Here is a 15,343-nt window from a genome sequence, read left to right on the forward strand (position 1 = left end):
AACACCCAATTAAAAAATAATAAAAGTCATTGATAACCAGTTGAAGTGGTTTTTAGACATCACAAGTCCCTTATAGTTTTTAGCTGATATTTTAGACTCCATCTAATTCTTTAGCAATTTGTTCAGTTCTTAATTGATGTGGTATATCTTGAGGTCACAGTAGGGATACTTTGTATTTGTTAGCTAGTGATTTTAGAATTTGTTTGTGCTCCCAGACTAGTTTGGATGTGTACTTAATAGCTTTCAGAATCTTCAAGACCGCTTGGTTATCTGAGAAAATACCTTCTAGGGCGGATAATTTTAGAGGATTGACTTTTCCAACCTCCACATCTTTTACTCATGGGATCTCGTTATTAACGTTTCTAACGACTTTTTCGTACGGCGATTTTTCTCGTGTGCTATTTTTTACTGCATTAATTGAGTAATCAATTGAAACTAGTACTTTTAAGTCTTTATTGAAGCAATATCAGTGAATAGAAACTACAAAAATATTCTAATCTAAAAAAGTGTGTTTGCGCATGCCAATTGAGTAAATGTCAAAGAAAAACCTGTATTTGCAACATCATCACTACCAGTAGTTCCCTCAGTTCCATCTGTGACAACGTAGAGAACAAAGGGTTTCAAGGAACCTGCAAAAAACAAGGTTTCGTAAAAACTACTCAATAAATTCATTTTATTACACAGTTTGATAACTTTTAATGGGGACACCAATGAATATTTATAAATAAAGAGTTACATATTTTATTTTATTCCGTTGTAAACAAAAAAGTTGGAAACCCAGATTAAATGTTAAGCTTCACTAATCCTCCTCCTTTATCTGCGCATTTTTCAATATGTTTTCGAGGGTGTCTAAAAACCACCTGTACTTGTTCTTTATTAATTTATCGAACTGCGCGATTATTCTGTTGGTTAATACCTCATAATCATTCTGAAGATGTTCTTGATATACTATTTGATGTTTTAGAATGTCTTAGGCCTGAAGTGTTTCTCCAGTAAGACTCCATCTGATTCTTTAGCAATTCGTTCAGTTCATAATTGATGATGCATATCGCGAGCTTTGGTCGAAGGTAGGGAGTCGTTGCTGCCTTTTTGGAAAGGTTATCTGGTGGTCTGGAAGCCACTTCTGCACTAGTTTGGATGTGCACTCAATAGCTTTCAGGACCTCCAAGGCCGCTTGGCTATCTGAGAGAATGTAGATGTACTTTTTAGAGAGGTTTCTATCCAAACACTCTTGACATTTGTTAATTGATCGTAACTCTACCTGAAAAATGATGAGTGAGGCATGGAGAGCTTTCATTTTAGTTCAGGATCTCCAACTCCTTATGCTAGCTTCGAACCTTCTTTGTACCAAAGAGATACATTCCGAGATTGTGGAATATTCTCATTTACCCATGATTCGCGGTCGTAAATTACCACTTGGAATGGGTCCATTGGTTTGTCACGGCTTTCTAGCTTTATTAGCTCTACAACCTTCACCTGACCTATAGTTTTACTATCTGGATTAGTCTGTAGACGCCGCTAAATGCCTCTTTCTTCACTATGAGATGAAGAGAAGGCAGGTTCAGTAGCGCCTCTAAGGCTGTAGTAGGGCAGGTTGATATTACCCCTGTAATACCTAGACAGATTAGCCTGCGAATCTTGAATCTGAGCTATTGTTTGTTCAGTTTTCGACCACAAAATATATACATAGGTACTTACTTATAACAGTAGTTAGAGAAGTTCCACAAAAACGGTCCGAATTAACAGCAGTTCCGTTGGTATAATAAGGATTCGGAATTATTACAAAATCTGTGGTACACGAAGTACCAATTAAATTGTCGTAACCAGATCCTGGTATACCTGTCACTATGAAACCATTAGACGACCACTGAATTGAACAGTAACCTACAAAATAAGATGTAAAACATTGTTCTGGATGAGTAAAAATAAAATGATGTGGTCTTACACAAAACTATTAATTTTTTTATGGATTTATAAAAATATATGTTTAAATGAGAGAGTAATAAAACCTTCGCTTAAGAAGAAAACTAAAAAGCTTCTTTCCAACAATAGCGAAAAACAAATGATTATGAATATTTATAGAAATGAAATGAAAGAAAATGATGACAAGATTGTTGATGACATTATTTCCAAAACGGCAAATATTTTGATAGTATGTTGAGCTCAAGGTTGAAATCAAAATGTGGAATGTAGACATTGATGTGCAAGTTGAGACTCTATTATAAATGTTAACGACAGTGGAAGCTCAATGTCATTTGATGGGGAATAAGAAAATGTGTTTATTGAGGTAGAAAATGACGATTTCAATGTGTGTCATATTTTGGCCGTTCACTTTATATCTATGTGCATAATTATTATTTCTTCATACGCTGAACTTGAACAGTTTGGGAATTTAGTTTGATTTGAGAGACATTGTTTTATGATTTTCGTTCATTTGGAAAACTATCACCCAAAGCAAGATTAAGCATGTTAAATATTCTTAGCACTATCAATTTCAAAGGTAAGGTTGATGAATTTTGATTCAGCAGTAGAATTTGATAATATTCTGGTTGCTTATTTTGTCTCTACATTCGAAACTCTCATTTCTTTCTATATATTTTATGATCTCGGTTTACTTTTTCCAAATGACCCTTCAAATTCAACGAAGCACAGAATTCCTCTTTTGATGTGTATGTTGTTGAGAATGTTGAAAATTTGAATGTCAGGTTAGTTTATCATAAATTATTATAGTGTATACACTACTCATACTCGAAATACAAGCTGGACCAAGCTATGGGGTGACGATTGTACATCTGAGGAGCCGGAAAGAAGATAATGTGGAATAGCCCAGATATATTTTATCGTTTGAATGAGTAATAGTAGGAGTTTGGAAACAACCAAATCCACAAAATTTTGTATTTGATTCTTATAAATTGTTTCGTTTCTAGAGCAATAAAAATATAAGAGAACAATAGTTATTCCAACAGAACTCATAACTGAAAGCTAAATGGTTAACATTTATTCCTCATTTTCATTATTTGCTTATCTACGAAGGTTTTATTATTTGTTTGACTTCGAAGACATCAATTTTTTATCATACGAATCTTTATAATGGATATAATTTGTTCAAAAACTAGAATACCTTACCTGGCAACATGTTTATGCAAACGCCATAGTTTTCATTAACTAATTCCCTAGTACCAGGCAATCCTGTATTACTGTTTATAATATTGCTTCCTACGCCATAATTGAAACTATTTACAGTTCCCGTTGTTGTATTATAGAATTGTAAGCATCCGCTAGGGGCTAAAAATTAAGATATTTGAGAAAATGCAGCAGATTTAAAGAAACAAATCGAAATTGAGATACAAATTTACACCTTTCATTGATATTTTATAATTCTATCAATAAAAAGGAAACCAGAATATAAAATTAACTCAGACAAAAAAAATGTGTTTTTCTAAAAGACTAATTGTATGAAAAGCTCCAACTTTCCGTTTTTGTAAAATAAAAATGATAAATTGGATGAAAATTGTCTTTCAATATCAATTTGTATAACAAATCTGATATAATTTCGTTGTTTTTTTATTATTATCAACTATTATTGTTGTAGATTGCATTAAACAAGTATGAGCTACGTTTTATACATGTTTGAAGCTAAGAGAATCGGAAAATGTTTCGCAAAGGTTAAAACGCTTGATAATTTACTAGTTTGCAAATTATATAGGTACTAGCGTGGTAGATATTTCATTATTCAATATAAAATCTTGGACAAAATACCCTAAACTAAAATATTTACAATAATAATTAACATCGAAATAATAATTTAAACTGTCACATATTGTTTTAATATGATAAATTTCCGTATCGCGATTTACAGAACGTTGAACATCTTTATGTTAGACTGAAGAAACTATATCAAAACCCTATCTAACGGGTGAGGGAAATTTAGAATTAATTTATTCATTTACATACTTACACTAGACACAATTTATAATATATAATCATTATTTATAATAATTAACTGTTCCCTAATTCTATAATTTATTTGGATTCACCGTTTCCTATTTACTATTTCGTTCACGATGACATTTAGTTATATACAGACTATGCGCTGCTAAACAAGCGAGTATTTATATCAGAAAGGAATTTCTTAATAGTTATAGAAAGTAATCAAATAAACAAAGAAATAGGAAGGTCTTCATAGAATTTGGTTTTAAAAAATTATATAAACAAATCGCCGATGTGATAAAAACATTTGATAAAAACCGTCGCATTCGCCAAACTTTGGACTCTTCCATCTTATCCATAATTTCTGGAAATATTGTAGGTATACCAGTCGAATTATATGCACAACAAAATGACAGAATGAAGAATAATAAATTGTGATAACGTTATCAACATATGCTGGACAAAAACCGATAAAAACAATTACAAGCTTTTCTAAACAAATAAAATAAAATATAGAAATTAGTTGCCCCTTCGTGATAAAAGAATACAATAAGCACATGGCAGCTGTCAACCTCCTTGATGCTTTGATGGCAAGACATCAAGTTCTTTTAAGTAGTAAAAAGTGGTACATGAGGTTATTTTACCATTTTATAGATATGCCCTTGGCTAATGCGTGGTTTATGTACAAAAGTATCACAAATACAGACTAACCAGACTACTATGACTCTGTATGACTTTCGGAAGGAAATTGCCATATGCCTCGTTAATGTGGGGCAGAACAGTGATATAAATATTTAACATTCAAGGAGAAATAAAAGCAAAGACTAAAAAAGGACCTGCACAATATGTGCCACCCAAGGATGTTAGGATAGACAAAGTTGGGTATTGGCTAATTGGAGAGAAAAGAACCCGGTGCAAACTTCCAAGGTGTAAGGGAATTACAGAATTACAAAAAACAAATGTAGTGTTACATAATTGCAACAGGGTATTTTTCATTATTTTTTCAATGAAAAAAATTTCATTTTTTTCAGTTAAAATTAGAAAATCAAGCATTTAAGGGTTACAATTGTCACCATTAAACAAGGTATATGACCTACATTTAGCACAGGTGATTATCGTTTAGTTTGTCAAAGAGTTTATTAATTATTGTTTTTAATATTTACGTCGCCAATTATCACATCGTCGAAGGAACAGAAATGATATATTTGAATGATTTATATCATTAGGATATGTTTGTTGAATAATATAATATTGTTAAATTTCCAATTATTTTATCTTTTTATTATAATATTACCTCTAGTTGGACATGCACATGCAATTTGTGTAACTAAAAAATTCCAGCTTCGGCTAAAACTAGAGCCTGATGTAGTTACAATTAATTGTATGTTTTCATTCCCATTGAAATCAACGTATATGTGCTGACCAGTGTTATCGCCGCATAATACTGGTACTAGACCTGCACCTCCAGTTACATATAAGGCATCCGTGGTACACACTCCAGTTGCATTAGGTTGGGACAATATAAAATTGAGAAAATCAATTCGAACCTAAGGAACATTAAAATAAGATTTGAACATTATTTATATATTATTAGGATGGTTATTGAAATGTGGTTTTTGTCTTACTAATAAAAAAAGAAATGTAATAATTTCTGCTTACTTTTCAGCATGGTTTTAAGAGTCGCAACCATCCTCTAAACTCTAAAGTTTAGACGTATTCAAATGCATACAGAGAAAATAAATATATTTTTTGAATAATTATGTACATACTACCAAAAACCATATTTTAACATACATTTAAAGAAGGAGAAAACTCTCATCCACTTAAAATCCTCGGGTTTAACTTTACTTTAATACATTAACTAGATTAATTAACTAGATTTTTCATAGTTTGAATATTTGCTTCGAAACTTTGCAATATAACAATAAATACCTATCGTTTTTGTTTTTTATTGTTGTGTGGAGTTTATTATATTCCTTTATGAGTGCTACCCTACGTTCGGTTACATAAAGGTCAGAGCGTTGGCGCCCTCGATCGCGTTCAACATAAACAGATTACAAAGTGTGATTTAAATAAACACAAACGTTCGCGATCGCGATCCAGCGCCTAGCCAACGCGAACTCGAACGATATCCATCTTAAGTAACAACGTTGACTGTTATCATATCTCGTAGGATTCATGTTTTATTTCAATTAGTCACATATATGTTTCTAAGAAGTTTGAAGGTAAATTTATAATTCTAAAAAACTTCAGAGTATTACTGTCATAAAATCTTACAGGTACTTTAAGATGACAACTTTTGATCAACACGTGCCCATTGTAAACATTCATAGTTTTCTCCATTTTTCAAACATCACTTTTCTTCTGTTGCGAATTAGAAATTGTCAATAAGAAATACGTAATCAACAAAAATTGATGGTTTCTCAAAAACCATTTTTCACATACTTGTTCACGCTATTTCATTTTTTAAACTTTTGTCATCGTTCTTCCAGAGCTCTCTCCTAATTCTGTTTTTTCTCTTTTTGATCATTCTGCCATTTATTAAACAGGCGTTCATTGTTGTTTAATCTGTTGGGAAAGCCGCAACTATTAAGGGGAGTTTACACAGTGCCAGTTGCTGGGCTGGTCAGTAAACAGTAGCTGTACTTGGCGAGTGGGGACCAAAATATGCAGTTTCTCACCCGTTCACACCTAGTTAAGTAGCTGTACGGTATCAAAATTCTGCGAGGCAGTGAGCTTGCGCCATTTTAAGGAGTTCGGCGAGCGCGCCGTCGCGTCGCGTCTACTGTCTAGCAAGGTACTGTACTCGCCATTCAAATTAAACGAATAGGATGCGAGCTACTGGCTTAATGTCTCGTGGGGGAAGGCAAGTGGCCAGTTAAATCAAAAAATCTTGGAGTTACTCGCATTCAGTAGCTGCCCATCCTTGAAAAGACAGTAGCTCGGCGGATCCATTTAAACGGTAACAATAGCTGGTATACAGTTACTTGCCGTCTCAACTGACCCGTTAGCTCGCACCGTGTAAACTCGCCTTTAGGCTGTTACTTGTAGCATAGTGCACTGAATCTGTAATATTCAAGTTTCTGTTTGAAATGGAAAAATACTTGTAGCCTTTCTTCACTGAGCAGCTCATTTAGGGTTAAGTTCACGAAACTTGACCAAATCAAATATCCGTAGATTTTATTGTTAGATAAATAAGTTTCAGTTGCTCATAGACTAGATATTCGTATTCCAAATAAATGCTACATTCAATAAAAAAATGTACCACTGAGATTTGGTCCTAATAGTACGTAAGAGCTACTAAATATTGGAGGACAAGCAGTATTTTGGGAATAAAATATTGTGTGTACAAAAATCAATAATTGATTGAGTACAAAATGTTCTTTCAACATGATAAGGGTCAAATAAGGTATTCAAAATAACGGATGCCAATACTTAAAAGACAATTGAATAATTCTAACATCTTATCGTATTCAATGTTGCAGCTTCTATAAGAAACTTAATAAAAAACGTACGATGGACGGAATGACGACATTCGCAACCAACTATGTGTAAAAATTTTCACATGCCACATATAAACGACGTTAAAAAAAGCCTACTAGAATATTTTTCAGAGATGCACCGTCGAGATGATGTGGACTGTTTTCTAATTAATTTCTAGAAAAGAATTACCAGTGACAAAACTTTACAACTAAGCCTTGATTTGAATCAGTCAGTTTCCAGATAATATTCAGGATTATTTCTTAAATTAAAAAAAAAGCATTATACAGAAAATGAAAATACAAATTAGGTATCTAAGTTGTAGTATTCACAAAATATGGAATAACTACGAAGCATTATCTGTGATACATTTTTCTTAAACTGTTATACTATTTCAATGAATTATAATCACCTCAGATGAAAGATATAGATACAGATATACTCCTCCAACCACTGGTATCAGTGTCAAAAATATAAAGTTTCTCACCTTTTCCGAACCAATTGTTTTGATAGCTTGAAGAAAGATTTCGAATAAAACGAATTTTTTGAAAGTATGATTCAATTTGAGGAGGCTGTCTGATATTGCATATGTTTAGTCAATTCAATCTATGTTAAAAGTTCGGCATAACTCGCACCGATCGAACGTATTTCAGTCAATTCGATAACCAAATAATCATTAGAGCATTGATTCCTAATCTGGGAGTAATTACCCCCGCGGGTGTAAACTTGTATTTCGGAGGGGTAACAATGAGCCGGTTGTTGTATCGAACGCCGAAATAAGAAGTTTGAGCGCCGTTTCAAGATTCCGTGGTACAGCATATGTCATAAGTAATCCACGCTGCAACAATATTTTCCGGACATGGACAAACGTCAGCCCAACTCTTGGGTATTGTGACCATTTTTGACTGACAATAGTATTTTTAAGTATGAAGATGTGTCAGGTAAAGTAGAAATTATAAGCTACGTGTATTTTAGAAAAAAATAGGTGCTGAATATCCTATCATAACAGACAGAACTTTAAAAATGTTTTAAAGTTTTAGAAATTACCCAGCTTATGACTGTAATTTGGAGTAAAAATGTCCAAATTTTTTATTTGTAATTGTTTTTATGTTTAACAAAGCCTTCCTACGTATTTGTACATTGTTTGATTTCAAAGTCGGGAGGAGGGGTGAAATCAGGGACCTTAGTTAGGTCATAAGGGTAGCAGACATAAAAAGATTAAAAACCGCTGCATTAGAGCAACTCGTGCCACCTTTCAGTGCAGATTTTTTTTCCCGGTGGGAAAACTATTGCTGTGAGGAAATTGGTACAATTGCTTAAGTAGCAAGCAGTTTTTTTGTGTACTCCAAAGATTTAAAAAAACGCACTTACCTGGCAGATGTCACTTGAGGCTTTTTCTATTGTCATAACACATCGCGTACTTGTTGTAATTGATGCTGGATAATTCGTATTCGTAAAATAAGTACTGTTATATGCAGACGTATCTCCACAACTTCTAATAACTAAAATAAACAAATCAGTAAGTATTCCATACTTATATAGTTTACCTATTAAATTATAACCAATAATAAAAGTATGAGTTTGTGAATATCAACAATTGAAGTGGATTTTGAATTTATGACGTGGTATGAAAATCTACGTTCTTGCCCGTTACTTCACTGAATAACCTAGACCAGGCTTTTTTTTTACAATTTGGATAACTAGTTAATTAGCATCCCATTTTTTTATTTTTGATCATTTCCATCCCATAATGAAGTTTCTCACTTTTTCTGATAGGCAGCCTATTGTGTCGTCTCTCAACATTTATTAAATCAGGGCACCGGCAGAGCAGATGTTTGGTTATATCTTCTTCTTATCTTCTTGTGCAGATAAGAAAATGTCCAATTTTCTGGATTAAACGGTTTGTGAATCTTATGAATAATGTTTTCACATGTTTAGAAATGTAACAGTTAAGTGTTATCAAGGACTAAATTTCTCCTCTGCTCACAACATGATATATCAACGCCATAGACGTACTAGTTACATGCTACGTGGTGATCTTGAAAATGATAATGTGGTAAATTGATGGAATTATCTTATTATCGGTCTTTGACTAGTCTCCGAAGTAAAAATTCAATCCGACTTCTTGAAAGTTGATAAAAATCACGTTCAAAGGTTTCGTTGCAAATATGCCATGACACAGCCGAACTTATGGAACGTCAACGTACTATGCTAACGAAGGTAGAGCTTTTATTACTAATTAGAATGTTGATATCCTGATGATAATGGAATCTATTTTCAAGTTTCTTCAGAATACATAGATATGCCACAAACCACCCAGATAACACAGTACATTATATAGGGTGGCGCTCACCTCCATAACTCTGTCAAAATGCTCCGTAGCAACACGTCAGGGAGGGAGGGGTTCTCTAATAGACAGGAATGTAAGCAGGTAGTCTGCTCGCGTCTTGCGACCGTGAAGTGTGTTTCTTTGTTTGCGACCGCGGTGATCTAATTTTTGCATACGTGTTTCTTGCGGGTAAGTCCAAATTTTTAATGGTTATTTGGCTTTTAGCTTTACTTTTCAATAGTAAAACTATTTAGTTTTGTGTAAATGCAATACATTTTCAGTAAATATAAATGATATTTTTTTAATTTCGAATTAATTACGAACTTTTGGGGTTATGCCGCTCATCTGAACGCCATTAGGTACCCCACTTATTTTTTTCAATGTTGTAGATATGCCAAGAAATCGTCAAAGGACCACCGCTAAAGCGACTTGGACCGTAGAAGGCCTTCTATCTGCTAAAACTGCGATCAAGAATGGTATGTCTAAAAGGAAAGCCGTGAAACTATATAACATTCCATTTTCTACCTTGAGAGATCGACTAAAAAATGAAAACAAGAACAACACAAGACTTGGTCGCAAGCCCGTTTTCACCCAACAGCAAGAAAATGAAATAGCTGAACAGGCCAAGTTGCTGGCTTCGCTATACTATGGACTTAATGTCGCAGATTTGCGTAAACTTGCTTATAAATATGCAGAGTTCAACAATATCAATAACAATTTTGATCAAAGCAGCAAAACAGCTGGATTGGATTGGGTTCACGCTTTTATGAGACGCAATTCTTCAGTTTCTATACGCAAAGCTGAAGCGACAAGCTAAAATAGGATTTCCGCTTTTAACAAAGAAGAAATAACACATTTCTATGACAAACTTGGTGATTTAATGGAAAAACATAAGTTTATTCCAAACAACATTTACAATGCTGACAAAACTGGCTTAACCACAGTAACAGACCCAGAAAAAGTGCTTTCCGAAAAAGAACAAACAAGAGTCGGATCTGTAACAAGTGGCAAACGAGGAAGCAACACAACAGTTATGTGTGCGATGAGTGCAGCCGGAAACTTCATACCCCCTATGATTATTTTTGCTAGACAGAGAATGACGCCTTTATTAGAAAAAGATGGGCCGGTTAGTGCATTATACACCAACTCTAAAAATGGTTGGATAAACGAAGATTTATTTGTCACTTGGCTCAAATATTTCGTAGCATTTGCCAAACCTACCCAAGATTCACCTGTGTTATTAATTCTGGATAATCACAGCAGTCATATTTCCCTTCAAGCTTTCAATGTTTGCAAAGAAAACCACATCACAATGCTTTCTCTTCCACCACACAGTTCTCATAGAACTCAACCGTTGGATGTGTAAATTTATGGACCGCTCAAAGCTGCTTATAGGCAGGAATGTAATAAATACATGAAGACACATTTGATGTCTACAATAACTCCATACGATGTTGCAGGTCTTTTCAATAAAGCATACGTACAAGTTGCGAATATAAGTAAAGCTGAATCTGGATTTCGAGCCACAAATATCCAGAATATAGAAGTTGAGCAGCCTGGTGGTGTGGCCATACTTTCAGGACATACATCTCCTAGGGCAGTTCCATCAAATAAAGATCAAAGCCCTGAATCTGTTTCGGCAGTTACTTGTAACCAAGAACTTGATAATACTCTGATATCCTTTGTTGCTATAGAAACGACACCAACTATTGTACCATCTATAAAGTCAGGTCAAGGAAAGCGAATACAATATGCTACCATATTAACTGTCACTCCTATGAAAGCAATTTTAGAAGAAAAAGAAAATAAAAAAATGCGAAACTCAAGACTGCAAAAGATGATAAATCAAAACCAAAAAAGTTGACAAAAAAAATAAGAACAAATATATGAAACAAAAATCTTACAAGAGAAAAATTTTACTAGAAAGTTCTTCAGAAAATGAAGACGAAGAGCACCTTTGCGATGATGACAGTGATGACGACACATATGTGGACAATGAAAATTATAACAAATGTATTATTTGGAAAAAATAACGAGATGTGGTGTGGGCTCATGCTATATGTTCAGGGTGGGATTCGCCGCACGGATACATCTGTGATTTATGTGGTCAAAAATAAAATATTTCTGTTACCTCTAATAGGTTAATATGTTTGGGCGTCATTACCCAGACCCTGAGCGGCCTTGCCCAATGTCAGGGGCAATGCCGCTCAAACATGTTTTTTTTGTAATGTTTTCCTACTACTAGTAAGTCAAAGATATATGCTTATGTTGATAAATCGTTGATTACTTGATAATTAAAGAATTTATTTTGCTTTATATTAAATAATTGAAAAAATACACCATGTTTTCCTTAAGTGAACACCATTCCCCTCCTTGCCCTAATAGTTAGTCCCTAAATACATAATATTATTCAGTTTAATGAATATGGCTGGTTTTAATGTTAATTGTTTTAGCTACAACTTTTTTTAGAACATATTAAGTCTTTTGTATCTATTTGAATCAATAGAATACTATATTATAAATAAATCTGAGAGAAAAATTTTCAGAAATAAACTCATTTCGGTATATTCAAGAATGCCGTAGAATTTTTCTTGGTCCACTCTTACATAAGATTATTTTTCCACACATCATATGTTCGAGACATATATATTTCAATGAATCTTCTTAGTATCTATCAGTATCCACCAATAAGTTGAATGCCATTTGGCCGGCTAATAATATCTTAGCATTATTACTTACTGACACAGCATACACCAATACCACTAGCACAAGATCCAGATGCTGTACCACTAATATCGCTACATTGCCGTTTTCTAAGACACGTTCCTAACAACAAACTTCCACTTGTACATCCAGAGTTTGCAAATCGTACTAATCCTACACCGAAAACTGAAAAATATTTCATATATAAACCAAACCCAACTGTTCATTAACTAGACAACTATCAGAACAGACTAATTAAAATATTTTCATGTGTAATTATTATTAAGACTCCAGAATATGATGATAATGATTTAAAAAAAATTAGTTCAACAATTCTGCGAATTTAATATATTGATCAATAAATCTTGTTTGGCGACACTATAAATTTAGACCTTTTCTTATATTTTCAAGAACGGACTTACAAATGACAGCTATCAATTTCAGAGCTAATTCCCTCCAATACTTTGATTATTTGAGAAATATCCTCTGAATTTTAAGAGTGCAACAAAAACATTTGATTATTTTTCACCGCTATAATATGTTTAAATATAGCTATAGTAGCAGCCATGATGCTCAAAAATTAGGACGTCTGGAAAAGTCAGACTAGAAAACATGAAAAGGTGTCCTGAACTTTGGCATGAGAAAGCGCCCAGGTAACTTAGCAGAGATAGTTCACATCTTCATGATACGATATGTATGTACTCATAGTATAACAATAATAACAACTAATTAATGATTCAGAGCACTGTTTGGACCTGATAAGGTAAAACGAAGATACAATCGATAGTAAAATTCGCATGAAGCGACACAACGCAGTTATCATGTCTGTATTTTGGAATATACATTGTATATTGTTCATCAACTATTAGGATAGGTGAAAACAGTGACTACTAATGTATATTATCGAATTTATTGAGGAGGAAAATCACTTTTTTACAATAGAAAAGCTGATAACTAAGTTTTTCTGGAATTTTTATTGATATCCACATTGAGCACACTGTTCATACAAACAAGTTATCGTTTTAAGACACTTAAGGTAAAATCTTCAGCCCTGAATACGATAATTTGGTATCGAAACGCGCGTCACACAGTAAAATTGTGATTGTTGGTGTAGTGATAGTATAAACCACTGTTCAACAGAAAAATTGCTTCTGTATCCTCAATATTCACCAGCACCTTGCTTCCAGCAACTTTTGGCTGTTTCTACGCTGGACAAAGATGACTAAGGAAAAAGAAATATCAATCAAATGAGGAATTTATAGTTGATACAGAAGTTGATTTTGAAACCAGAAAAAATAATTCTATAGAAAAGGCAAAGAACGATTTGGAAAAGGTTGGACTAATTGTATAAAAAAAAACTGGCTAAAACACCAAGTGTTAGATCTTGTTATCTACTTTGATTTATTTTGTAATATAATTACTTTATACTGTAGTTGTTATAATTTATTTTGTATACCTAATGCTGGATAATAAAATTATCTTCTTCAATTTATTTTATTTATCATATTTTGATAAAAAGCGTAAAAGGTCAAAAAGTCAATATTTTTAACTGTTCTTGAAAAATGAATTTTATATCAAAGGAGTCTTGAAATCGGATTGATTTAGCATTAAACTTGTCATTAACTTATCTGTAATGAGAGGAAATATAATGTCATACTTACATCTTCCCGACCTATTTCCTGAAACTTCTAATTCTTGTATAAGTTCGGTGTCATTATTAAAAATAGTAGTGGTAGCGTCAGAAATGATAATCACTTGGAAAATTACAAGACAAGCATATTTTACTTTAAAAACCATCGTGAATTCGTGGTTAATGTGAATCAAATGTAGCAAATAATTTGTGTACCACTAAATCAACATTTGTTAAATCACTATTTTAAATTTAACCGTTATATATATCTTAGCACCTTCGATGCCATTAGCAAATAGAGTAACTGGGTCATTTTGGTACAAAATTCCGTTTTGTGGTATCTGTAACACAAATACAGAGTATGTATTGTACATTTCAAAATATGTAATTTGAATATATTCGTTCTTATCATTTATTTGAATATTTATTTTTTAAATCGCAATAGTTTTTATATTGTGAATCATCCAAATCATTTTTCATTTTTTTCATCCATTTTTTCCTCTTTGAAGTAGTTTACTGCTACTACTATATTTATTTGTTTTATTGTTTTTCCCCTTTCTCCCTATTTCTTGTGCTACATGTTCTACCCAAGCACTTCTGGTTATTTTTCTTGTTTTTTTAAAATTGAGTTGCGTGTTAAATGGAATATCTTGAATAGTCATTCATTCCCCGTTTTCCCTAAATATTTTATCCTATTCGCTCCCGTGTTTTATCCCTACAAGCTTTGCCTATTTTGATTCCTTTCATTTCTTCTTCCACTATCTCTTCCGCAATTTCCTCCTTTTCACCATCCAAGTCTTTTTCTCTAGCCATGTTTTCTTCTTTGTGATTGAATGTTTCCAGGAAAATTACTGTCCATGTCTCCAATATATCTGCAAATTTTGACGTTCTCTTGAAGCTCTCGTTTAGCTTTTTATCGCGAATATTGATACTAAATCGTCGGCGAATGCAATGGTTGTAGAATCTCTTGTCAGATAAAGACATCGTCCTAGAGAATGTTGTACAAAGTTGAGCCTAGTGCAGAACCTTTAGCTCTACTTGAAGCGTTTCCTCGTTTTCTTTTTTGTCCTGAAGTAGCTAGATATTAAGTTGACCAGATGTTTTTATGTCGAAGTTTAGTTAAGATACATTCATGAGAAGCACTATTGAAAGTCTTTTTTTCGTCTACTGTTACTAGTGCACATAATTTCAATTTGAATAGTAACTAAACTGGTACTTGTTCAGTCCGTCTTTCAATTCTATCTTTTTCGTTAATTCGCTTCTTATTAATG

At 33.2% G+C, this 15,343-nt stretch overlaps 1 protein-coding gene across 1 annotated transcript; it reads right to left on the reverse strand.

Moving 5' to 3' along the window:
• Window positions 1–439: 439 nt before the first annotated feature.
• Window positions 440–14,368, reverse strand: LOC130445311 (uncharacterized). Its single transcript, XM_056780876.1, has 7 exons — window positions 14,104–14,368; window positions 12,479–12,628; window positions 8,782–8,912; window positions 5,225–5,477; window positions 3,127–3,285; window positions 1,699–1,884; window positions 440–629 (listed from the first exon to the last, which is right to left on the reverse strand). The coding sequence occupies exons 1-7, from the start codon at window positions 14,237–14,239 to the stop codon at window positions 499–501; spliced, it is 1,146 nt and encodes a 381-aa protein (XP_056636854.1). The 5' UTR covers window positions 14,240–14,368; the 3' UTR covers window positions 440–498.
• Between the last annotated feature and the right edge of the window lie 975 nt (window positions 14,369–15,343).

This window comes from Diorhabda sublineata, chromosome 6, assembly GCF_026230105.1.
Source record: "Diorhabda sublineata isolate icDioSubl1.1 chromosome 6, icDioSubl1.1, whole genome shotgun sequence".
In the NCBI taxonomy this organism is placed as follows: domain Eukaryota; kingdom Metazoa; phylum Arthropoda; class Insecta; order Coleoptera; family Chrysomelidae; genus Diorhabda; species Diorhabda sublineata.